The following is a 12352-nucleotide window of genomic DNA, read 5'->3' on the forward strand; positions in this document are numbered from 1 at the left end:
TCCAGGACCAGGGTTGGGCAGCCCTGCTCTACACCATGAACACTCACAGCAGAGCAAAGCAAAACTGGTGAACATTAAGCTAATAATAATAATAATAAGCTAATAAGATGCTCTCACACCATTACTGTTATGTTACATTCACATTAAGCTGATATCAATCCCTGAAATATCCAAGCCAAAAAAAAAAGAACACGGCATCCTCACACACAGGCCAGTCAGAATTAGTCTGTGATCAGTTGAGAAATAGATTTGATTCCAGCACAGAACAGCCCCAGGGAGAGGGTAGCGATTTTTCCACTTTCAAACTCTGCATTAGACTCACAACCAAATGCTGAATGGCAAAAGAGGCCCTCAGGCCTTAGGTGATCCCAAAAGCAGGTATTTAAAATTTGAAAAAGATTTTACACAATCGCACGCCTCTACACACCGTTTCCTCCCTTGACTGTGAAACGCTGTCTATAACACAATGTAATAAACTCTAAAAATGGCCATAATCTAATCTTGAAAAAGTTCACCCGGCACATGGACCATATGGCTAATGTTTGCTGAACTATCAGAGATCACAAATTATCTCATTTTTTAGTGCCCAACTGCAAATACGTGTATTGCACAAGTACAAGAGAAAACGAGCATTGTATTTTCGCTCTTCCGTCTATAGGTCATTCCTTGACAGATAGTCAAAACTCACATCGTGCTATAACCAACACCTCATTGGTAGAGAAGCACTGCAGCACAAGAGACTTACTGGACTGTTTCCACATGAGCCCTTGATAATAGGTAAAGCAGGACGTGGGAAAGCGTGGTCAAACAGTGTATTGTAATCTCCTAACAAGGGTGTACATATCAAGTGTACTTCAGCTGATTCCCGGAATGTTCCAGAAGCCGCGGCCGCAGCCGCAGCCACATACCTTGAGTGGCGAGTCCCCGCCAATGTAGACGAAGAGCACGTCGTGCCGTCTCATGACGTGGTCGAACATCTGTTTGCTTGGGAGAGACCGGACTGCTGGTCTATAAAGAACACACACACAAAAAACCTTCCATTCTGTTTCTACGGGAGCAATACACAGGTACACTTACAGGTGCTGGAGATGCAGTGCAATAACTCTGGGGTCAAAAATGTCAGTGTCCCCTATATATGAAATATGTGTACCTCCTTCTGTTGATACAGCTGACTTATTGTGCATGGCCTGAGACCGTTTCGTATATAAAGAATGACCAACCGAACCCTTGTGAGCTCAGGAAGAGTGAAAACTGGAAGACATGATGACCGTCAAGTACTTGAGGTGCCTCTGCCTGGAGACGGGCATTGCAGAGCGATCTGTACAAACCTAGCACCATCTAGTGGAGACTTTGAGAACATCGAGGCAAACGGAACGTTTTCAGCCACCAGTTTGAGAAAAATTGAAGCCTGGCTGAGTAATAAATCTTATATATTTCCCAGGTAGAAATGGCATTTCAGAGAGCAAGATTGCTGTGAAGTGGACTGTTACTGGGCTGGAAGTGCTCTGCAGGGGAAAGGGTTGCCTTTGTTGAGAGCCTCAAGGACAGCAAGGATTTCCATAGGATTTATGTTCACTCCATCCCATCTAATCCTACTTTACCCTCATCGGCAATCATCTTTTCAGTGTCAACACCGGAACCCGGTGGAGCCGTCGGAGTGATATACTGAACTGCTGGCAGGTGATGCAGAGCGTGCGTTCGTGTACTCAAAGTGCACTTGTATTTGTACGTGTCAAAACACAGGGATCCGATACCCACACATCTAAACAGCGACATAACTCGAGGGACAAAGGTTAAAAATAAAGACAGAAAATGTACATGAGAAAGCTGTGTATCTAATTACTGACATTACGGTAAACAGAGTAACGAGCTCAGAGAAGCAGCAAATATTGATGCACGCTAATGACCTGATTAGTATGGGGAAACGTAAAATTAAAGGGGGGGGGGGGTGGGGGGTTAGTAGCAGGGTGTGTGGTAATGAAAAAGCAAAGAACAAGATTAAACTGTGATAAAGCTGTGTCATTATTCCTGTATCACCATCATCGTCATCATCTGTACACTCCATAGCCCCGCCCATTCTCGTTCAGTCAACGCCCTGCTGAAACCGACCCTGGCTGGGGCTGAAAGCCGGGGGGTGGGGGGGGTGGAGTTCAGCGTAAGCCGTCTAATTCCCGACCGCTTCCTGGCATAAGCCAGAGGCAGGGTGAGGCCGAATTAGCCGCCTGCGAATGGACTCTCTGGAAAGTGCTGGCCCACACAACCGGGCGGAGCACAGAGCTCACCTATTCCATGTCTGGCAGTGACCCGCATTCACCTGGAGGAAATGTTACCTTTTTAAATGAAAGGGGTCAATTAAAGGGTAACTTCATCAAAACTCTCAAATATTGCATTAATCGGTTTTCAGTTTTTGATATGCAAATTAAAAAGGAACTAGTTTCACAGTTCAGAAATCTCGATTTCTTTCCGGTATTTGCTTATAATCAGTGCATTCATCTGAACATGGCATTTCCTTGGCCTAATGCAAGAGCAATGAGTCTATAATTGTCAGTTATTTACTACATTCAGAAATGAAAATTCTGATCATCATTCAAAATATCGACATTTGGCTGTGCAGATAATATAAGACAATTTTCTACTGAAATACCATTATGTGGAAGTGACTGTACTACAATTCACATAATACTTGCTTGCCAGTTCCCAGAATACAAAATGAAGCTATTTGCACCTGAAGTGTTTTTACCACACAGAAATCTCAAAGGAAAAGGGATTTAAACTCCGATTCAACACAGGAAGACAGCGTAGCTTACAGACCATTCCTAAAGCCTGGCTGAGTAGTTAAGGGATTAAGAGCTGCTTTTAAGGAATAAGTAACAAATCTATTAGCAAATTAAATTCAGAGAGGAGGAGAGGAGTAGCAGTGCATTCTGGGAAAAGTATAAGGGTAAGCCTATGAGGTCTTGTGGGCACAAAAGGTTTCACATTAGCCAGTATATTTCATTCAAACAAACTAAGAGGATTTACATGGCTACAACAATAGGTACATTATTTTACACAGAAAATAAAAACCTTTGAAATTAAACCATCATGACTAATTATTTATTCATTAAAAACTGCCCTATTGCTGAACCTGTTAAAATTAAGAGGGCTTGCACCAAACAGAAGGCTCCACTGAAGGAAAGTGACACAGTCACGAAAATTAAATCAATGGCATGCTCTATTCTTCCTATACAGAATTGTTTTTTGAAACTATTTTTGAATACACAGGAGGCAACATCTTAGCAACTGTGAACAGCCCTTTATTAACACTCAATTTCATGTCTTGTCTGAACACCGCCTTAGCAAACAGCTATTTAAGAAAAACAACTTGGAGACTCTATTGTTGGAAATTATTGATCCATTCAAATCTCCTTTTTCAACAAAATTAAGTTATTTCTGAAACAGTTAAATGACTCCTTTCTCAGTGCAAACAATATTTCTAAGAACCTGAAGTCTGGCTTTCATGATAATCGCACTGGTTAAACTGCTTTAGTTGACACCAATGCTGATTTGCACTTTCGACATTCATACTAGAAAGGCACTCAAAACAGAATTTTAAGAAACACAGAGACTTCCTTTCACAAGCTTATGCAGAGAGCTTAAGACATACTTTCACTACCACAATAGTAGACTTGACAAATGTAATGCCCTGCTTGGATGGGTTCTCAAAACAAACAAAAAAATATGATGAACTGTACGGTAATTAGTCCAAAATGCCACTTTCTAGCTGAACTACAGAGCCTATACCTCTCCTAAACACCCTCTCTGCACTGGCTCTTGTTGAGTTTTATAACTGATATTTATAACTGATATTGTAATATTTCATATCACTCATTGTGATATTTCATATCACTAAGTACAAGGGCAAAAATGCTACAGGCCTATATGGTTTATAATATGTTTGTTACGGGAAATTCTTTTTAGAGAAAACTGCTATAGCACCACCATGAGGCCAAATGATGAAGATTTCTGTTTGTTTTTCTGTTGGCAGAAAGGAAAAGAAAACTTCAGCTGTTACTGGGCTGCAGAGCACTTTCAGCCCAGTAACAGTCCACTTCACAGCAATCTTGCTCTCTGAAATGCCGTTTCTACAGTACCTGGGAAATACATAAGATGTATTACTCAGCCAGACTGTTTTTCTCAAGCTGGTGGCCCAGGAAATGTAGGCTATATCTATTTACATAAAACATTTCAGACACGAGTTTGGACTAATACGCAAAGTTTAAAATGTAAACATTCAAAATTTCAAAATGTTCCTTTGGATTTAAATGGATTCAAAATGGTTCTTTGAAACTGCAAGGAGAGTGGCTATTTATAGTGCACAACACAGTAGAATCCAAATCCACTTAGGCCTAATAAGTATTCATCTTATGAACAAATTATGAATATACATGAAAAGAAGTCATCAAAAGAACTGCTTGTGCTAGCCATATTTCACCAGCAATGATAGGTTTGAAGGACATGCAATTGCTTGGATGAATTTCATTAAGAATGCAATTTAATGCATGATTTTGAGGAGACTACTCGAAGGACACTCATTTTGAGGACACTTACTTTCAAGCCCAACCAAGTACACCAACGAGGAAGTATGAAAGGCAGCAACAACCTTAGCCTCTTCATCAGCCTCTTCAGGTATCAGTACTTAACACTACACAATGCCATTTTAGAAACTTTCTTCTCCAGTGTAAGAATCAATTGAAAGAACAGCAAGGCCAAAGTGGACAAGAAGAGCAGCCTTATTACAAGTAAGCAACAGCTGGATAATGTTATGTAGTTGATAGCCAGCTGGTCAAACTAGTGTTTAGGCAGCAGGTGGCAGGCTTACAGTAGATGTCTTGATATTCTTTAGATAGCCTGGATAGCAAGCAAACCAGTAGTCTATCAATCAATCACACCAGCCACATTCTTAATTTACACAGGTCTTCAGTAGCTAGCTCTTTGTCTAAATGGTTTAGTAAAAGTAATTTTATTAACATTCCCTATCATCCACTGTGGCAAGAGCCATGTTTATGATGCAGAATGCAGCAAGTTATCTAAAGACCACACAAAAACATTTGTTTTTTAACCTGAGGGATCAATTGAGGGATTTTATTGAAGATCAATAAAATACAATAACAATTTATTAGGGCAAAGTTCTCTTTTCAATTGCTTTTATACTGCACAAACATATCCATAGTTTGATTCACGACTGTTATCTGTGTGCAACAAAGTTGTACTCTTCTCAAAATTCAAAGGTAAACCAAATGTCCCAAGGTAAAGGGATCCAGAGAAAGACTGATGGTGTAATAGAAGAAAGAGAAGCCCGTAACAACCGCTTGGAAAAAGGAGATGTAGAACAACCTCCCTTACCCTGCAACTCGGTTGGCAAACTCGATGATGTCATCCTTGGTCCTGGGCCCTTTGTAGTTGTAGGTCAGATCCCCCTTTAATCTACGGCAGCAAAGGGAGAGATACGGAAGGGAAAAGAAGCAAAACTGGAATTAGAATCAAAGGGAGCGTACCACGGCACATTTCTAATTGCACAACTGGAAACTGAAGGCCTCCTACTCGACCAAAATCCTAAAAACATACCTGGACACAAGTTTTCCTAACTACTCATTTGCCACGAAATGTGGTCCCACACCACATGGTGCAAAATTGGTAGTCTTGATCTGACAGTGGCGGTTATAAAACGCTAACCGTGAGGCATAAGAGGCCTCCATGTGGTTTCACATTCCCAAATTAGCGGGGCAGGGCGGTGTTTTCCATCTGGTCAAGGCCTTGGTGGAACTACATGCAGTACAAATACACTCGGGTGCCTGTTTTTTCCCCCCCCATTCAACACAGAGAGAATGAAGAGATGATTCGGGTCAGTGGTTCTCTAAGGGAAGGGGAGCGCTGCGCTGCTGTGGCCGTTGCTGTTGTTACAGGTAGACCCTTGTGGCTCACAAATACATCAAGGACTGTTCGCCAGGGTTACAGCGGTACACAAGCAGCCTATTTTAATGAACCAGGATGAAAATGGAAGCCTTTCTCAAAGGCTTTATTACACAGTAACCTCATGACAATACTTCATCAACCAAACCAGTATTATTCAACACCTGTCAAGTGTTGAGCTTAGTGATGCAAAAATGATCCTGTTACAGCTACCGAATGAGGCCATAACAACTAATGACTTTGCGAGCAGAACACCGTGTTCTATCTGTTCATGAATACTTGCTCAGGGCTAACAGTAAATCACCGGACATGAGAACCTTTTCTGAGGAAACGTACAGTTTTCATGAAATTTCAATGCTTGCGGGATCCAGTGCCGTTTTGTTTCCTGCTGCTTATTTGTGATTTTTATTGTTCAGAGATTTATCATGCTTCAAGTTGTTCTGTGATAATAATAAATATAGTAAATGAAATTAGGCCTCTATTACACTTCCCATTTGCTTTATTCTAAATAGATAACTTTAACACTTAAATCTCAGAGCTGCAAGGTGCAAGCTTCCACACAGACCAAGTCGTTAAACCACATAGGTGCAGGGCACTGGGTAATCCTCCGGTTAAACAAAGCTTAATATCATCAACAGAACAGCAACAGATAACTGGCAGCAAATTATGTAGCATAATTATGCTATTAGAGAATCATTCAGGTGGCATATCAGTGATGTTAGTTTTAATTTATTCACATTAGTCAAAAACAAATTAATACAACAATAAGTCAGCACGAGCCAGACTAAACCTTGGGGTCATTTTAAAGTAAAACACCACTGGTGATTATACCCCTACTACAGTAAAGGGTCACATGCTTGTGATTATGCTACTTATTGATTATGCTACAAATTTAAATAATGTTATATTCTTACAGTTAACTTATGAACACTTACAGCTTTATTGTTGGGTAACCTCTCACTCCAAACTCTGAGGCAATACCTAGAAAACAGTAAAAGTTCAATTTGACACAGTTATTGAATATTAAAAACAGAATGTATTGATGATTAAAAACAGAAGTATTGATGCTTCCCTTCATGCTTAGAAATCCTAGCATCTGTAACAATCTACATATACCTCCTATTTGCAGATTAAATGGAATAATCCAATACAATGGAGGAATAACACAGCATGATATTTTGGTTGCCCCTGAAGGATTGTTACTCCCAGGTTTAACATTACACATTTTGTATACTTAGCTCTCACGCTCTTGGGGGCTGTATACCAATTGCTTAGCCTACCGCCTGACAGTTCAGCTGCAATAAAGTGAAATTATCTTGGAATGAAACGAACAGCCCAAAAATCATGAGTCAAGCACTGGAACTCAACGGGCTATAAAGGGGATCCCTAATACTAGGCAAATAACCATGGTAACCCTTTTCCTTTGTGTTCCATTTGACCATTGTCTGCCTCTTAGGATGACTTGAGAGGATTCATGACTACAGAAGATAAAAACCAGGATGATCCAATGCATTGCAGTCCAAGACAGAATGAACCTTGTTATCTCATAGGAATTACCACAATTAAAGGATTTGCATAGAAAATTATCCCACAAGCAAAACTCCCTAACCAAACCCTAAGCCAATTCCCTATTACCTATCACAGAGAATTATACCAATTTAAGAAACACAGTAATCCTGTCAGTGAACAGCTGTGGCAGTCTTGACTGGGCACCTTAAGATGTCCATGGTCTTATAAGTTCTGGCCAGTAATGTACTTCTTAAAACAACCAAGAATATTTACAGATACTCCTGCAAGCCTTAAGAGTCCACTATTCCATTGCAAACACTTATGTTTTCTGGCCTATGAAGATCCAGTTTCACCAAAACTGCAGGTTCACATCCTTAGAAGTACATACTTAACATTTGTTCATCTGAGCTGTCCATCTCAAGGAGTTCAAAATGTACTGGATTCACCTAAGCGCCTTTATTCAAGGCTGGCATAGTTAATGTCACTGTGCAAATGTTAATGTCCGCCAAGCCTACAAAAAACAAAATTATTTGATCAAATCTGGAAAAAAGGGATCAAGTCACTTAACCCCTAATGTTACTTAGCATATCTGGAAGAACAAAAATGTTGCCATTGTGTGTATTTACCAGAGAAAGCAGTAGCGTCGACCTTGCCCACACGAACAGGTGATCCAGAGCTCTTCAGCTCTGCCCCCACTTCCTGCCACACAGGCTCCAGTTTCTTGCAATATCCGCACCAGGGTGCATAGAACTGCAAAACACAACCCACACGTACTGAATAAAAGCAGCCTCTACTGTGGTCACAACTGTCAGTCTTGCCTGTTTTTGTTGCTGTAGGAGACCATTTCCGTGCATCTATATGATCCTTCAGTAAACGTCCAGGCCACTGCACCACATGCAAGTACACTCCAAAAAAATAAATAAAAAACGAGCCATGCTGTTTTAGTCATTAATGTCTTCTGAATTAACGCAAGTGTAATATAAATACCCACATTATGTTAAAACAGCTTTCCGATCTTCCTGAGCCTGTTTATCAATATTCATCATCAAAATGGATTTATATGATTTATTCTGAATAATCTGAAAATAGTGAAATGTCTGCCTTCTCAGATTTTTGCTTACATATTCATTATCTCAGAGAGGCTAAATCGCAAAAGTAAATCATGTTCTTATCTAAAATTTCAAAATTAATATATCCTGGGTTGTAAAATATAAGAAATGAATAGACTGGAGCATTTATTGTTTAAAAAGTAGAGCCCTAAAGGTCTGTATCATTGTTAAGGTCTTTTTTTCACATTTAGCTGCTGGTCTCTATGAAACAATGCCTAATTTTCCTAAACATGAGTTGTGAAATAAGTCTGAACAATGCTTTTTATATTTCCTCTGAAGGATGTGGCTGTCAAGAATCGACTAGCTGGTCTTCATCAAGCCCGCAAGCTTTATTACGAAATCTACAAAATTCTAAAGGCTGAGGAAATGCATACGTCTTTATCAACAATCAAGAAAATAGGCCTGCAGTTTGAGAAATTTGGTTCCACAGAAAGGAGGAAAGGCTCTGGAAGGGCCGACAACCACCGACTAAAATTTTTAGTTCCTTAGGAAACAAAGAAAAACGAACGGAAACTGGCAGATGAATTTAAAACTACTGATACTTGATTCCAGAAGAACAATTTTAAGATGGCTGACTGATGCTGGTTTCGTCTAAACAAGATGCACTAAAAAGCCACTGCTCTCTCAGAAAAACATTTGTGGGAGAATGCACTTTGTAGCCAAATATGGGAAGTGCGAGTCAGACTTGTTCCATGAAGTCCCATGGAGTGATGAGTCAAAATTCCAGCTATGGAATGCCTCCAGACAGCTGCCTTCATAGATCAGGGAAAAGACTGAACACAGAATGCATCTCAAAGACAGTTAAGCACAGAGGAGGTGGAGTCATGGTGTGGGGGGCATTTTCATCTGATGGTGTCTGTGAGCTGGTGTGGTGTGACAAGTCAATCAATGCAAAGGAGTACGAGAAAGTCTTAGAGAACGGATGGCTTCCTAGCATCCACAAGTTATTTTCTCAACAGGAAAGAACAGCAAGACAATGCTCCTGCCGATACAGCCAAAGCAACCAAAAAGTTGCTACAGAGAAAGTCCCTGAAACTCAAGTTTTGGCCAGGTCAGAGTCCAGATTTGAACTCTTTTGAAAATATCCCAAATTCAGCACAAGTAAGACAAAAAGTTTCTAGTTCTCATCAACTGCGGGAAGCTATTAAACATTATTGATATTTCATTGTGCAAGAGACTTTCTGAACGTTTGCCCAAAAGACTAAGTAATCAAAGGAAATCTAATGGAAAAGCTATCCCATACTAATTCATTATTTGTTTTCCAGTGCTATTATTGCCCTTGAATTTATGATTAAATAACAGCAGGAAGAAAATATTTCAATATGGCGTGGCTCATTTTTTTGCCCAGGAATGTACATGCACTACATGGCCAAAAGTATGTGGAGACCTGACATCCAACAGCTCATACAAAATTATTGGCATTATTATGAATATGATCCACCCTTTGCTGCTAATAACAACCTCCACTTTTCTGGGAAGGCTTCATACTAGATGCTGGCCTTCCCATTGATCCCAAAGGTGCTGAATGAGGTTGAAGTCAGAGCTCTGGGCAGCTCAGTCAAGTTCTTCCAGACCGTTCTTGACAAAACCATTTCTATATGGAGCTCGCTGTATGCCCGGGGGGCACTGTCATACCAAAAGGGCTTTCCTCAAATTGTTTGGGAAGCACAGAACCATCTAAAATGAGATTGTGTGCTGTAGCATTAAGATTTGCCTTCACTGGAACTAAACGGTCTAGCCCAAACCATGAAAAACAGCACCAGACCAAGGGGTGTCCAGATATTTTTGGCCATATAGTGTATCTATTGTTTCCTGCACACTTCGGTCCTTCAGTGTCCATTTTGCCATCTGTCTATCAATTCATGTCTTCCTGTTTACCTGCCAGCCTACTCCATTGTGTTGGTCAGGCAAGCTCCAGCAGACATTAGACTAAGCTGTTATCAGTGCCAACTGGACAGCTGGCTTTGCAAAGGGCCTAGTCTATGAGAGGGAATAAACTCTGCATGCATGACTTCACTTATCCTAAACACACAATGCAGCCCACAGTCACTTCCGTTTGGGATGATCTGAAATGCAGCACTGGAGTAAACTCGTTGGTGTGCTCATCAAGATAGCTGGGTCATGAATAAGTAGACAGTACTTACATCCACCAGCCACACATCATCCATTCTGCTATCCTTAAACCTGCACCAGAAACAATATGTTTAATAATGGCTTACAATTGGAAATATAAAGTGAGAAGAAAACATTGTATTATTGCTCATGCAGAGCAAATGTAACATTTGCTGATTATTGCCTAGTTTCTATGAGTCAAAGCATTAAGTTGAAAAGGCTTTTTAATGAAACATCTCAAGCCACAGTTTACAGACAAGTCTAACGATATTAAAATAAAAACCAACTCGGCACCTGTTATTTCATAATATGTTATAATGATGAAAGACAACTGAGAAAACAGAAAATCCAATCCATCAGTCACACAAAACATGAAAAGCATAGAAAATGTGCAAACCAACGACATCATATCTCTTCTGAACATAAAGAATTGGTCTTTGAAATGCATGAACAAAGAGGGCTTCAAAGTTTTAATGGAGTTATCACTTCCCTATATCAGATCAAAAACTGACAACTTATCAATTAGCAAATCAAAATCAGTTATGCAACAGTCTGCACGTACGTCTTAGGTTGTGACACCACAGCCTAAGACGTCTGTGGTGCTGTGACACCACAGCTACACAGGCTTCCGTTTAAATCTGTAGCCTGTATTTGTGAGAATGCATTAACACATGGAACGTCAATTTTTGAATTCCAGCTCAAGGTTACAAATAAATTTTAGTGACAAGCAGGCTGAAGGACATGCAGGTGCCCCCACTAAAGTTGCCGTAGAAAAGGCAATACTTTAACATAGCCCGCTTGTATTCGATACATAAAGCAAAATGCATGGGGTCCACACTAGTATAATCTCAAAATAGTACAGAAGCCACGAACTGATACAGACAATTAAATAATGAACGTTACCAATAAATGTTACATTAACAAGCCAGTATTGTTCACTTACGTGTCATCGAGATCTTCAACAAATGCAAAGACCGCTGAGCTTAACAAAACCACTGCAGTAAAAGAAAGGCGTATGATAAATACTCTAGTTGCTTACACTGTCATTTAAGATAGAACACATTTGCTTGCTAGCTAGCTAGCTACGTTCTGTAATTACTGGCTAGCTCCCGAGCTAGGTAGGATTCAACCTCGTGAAATACCAGCTAAGCACAAAAGGCAAAACAATGTATTAACAGAAGATAAATACTGTAAATAATGTACAGACACGTTACAGTCGGCACAGTTAATGGCACAGGTGTAAACCGACAGAAAGAAAAATAATAAAAATCTCAGGAAAGCTACCTGCACAAACCAATGTGGATCTCACTTCTGCCATCTTTACGAGTGGAAACACCAAGCAGGAAATACAGAAAGTAAAAGCAACTGTCGTGAGCATGCGCCGAAAAACGTTTAACAGGAAGACAATTTTGAATTCAGAAAAGAGGCTACTCAAATAAGCAGCCAAATAGATGTCATCGACTGGATAAAAATTCATTCAGTTTCAAATACAGTTTATAAGAAATTATAAAAGTGACGCTTCAGCAACCCCCCATAATGCCAAGTCATCATTAATTGGCGCCAAAGTTAATCAATTTAACGGTAACTTGTAAGGAAACAATGTTGTTGCTAATCGTGTTGTTTTCGTTGTTGCTCTTCCTCTATTAATGTATTATATGTAGTACTAGTAG

The 12352-nt window shown here is 40.0% G+C and overlaps 1 protein-coding gene across 1 annotated transcript in view; it reads right to left on the bottom strand.

Moving 5' to 3' along the window:
* The window catches only part of LOC118225709 (protein disulfide-isomerase TMX3-like), a 36111-nt gene extending 24036 nt beyond the window's left edge, over positions 1-12075 (bottom strand). The window contains exons 1-7 of the mRNA XM_035414572.1: positions 11967-12075; positions 11626-11677; positions 10715-10754; positions 8088-8211; positions 6888-6933; positions 5386-5466; positions 909-1008 (exon numbers count right to left, since the gene is read on the bottom strand). Of these exons, the coding sequence (XP_035270463.1) occupies positions 909-1008; positions 5386-5466; positions 6888-6933; positions 8088-8211; positions 10715-10754; positions 11626-11677; positions 11967-12060 (537 nt within the window). The 5' untranslated portion in view covers positions 12061-12075. The remainder of the gene's footprint in view (positions 1-908; positions 1009-5385; positions 5467-6887; positions 6934-8087; positions 8212-10714; positions 10755-11625; positions 11678-11966) is intronic.
* Between the last annotated feature and the right edge of the window lie 277 nt (positions 12076-12352).

The sequence above is a fragment of the Anguilla anguilla genome, chromosome 4 (assembly GCF_013347855.1).
Source record: "Anguilla anguilla isolate fAngAng1 chromosome 4, fAngAng1.pri, whole genome shotgun sequence".
NCBI lineage: Eukaryota > Metazoa > Chordata > Actinopteri > Anguilliformes > Anguillidae > Anguilla > Anguilla anguilla.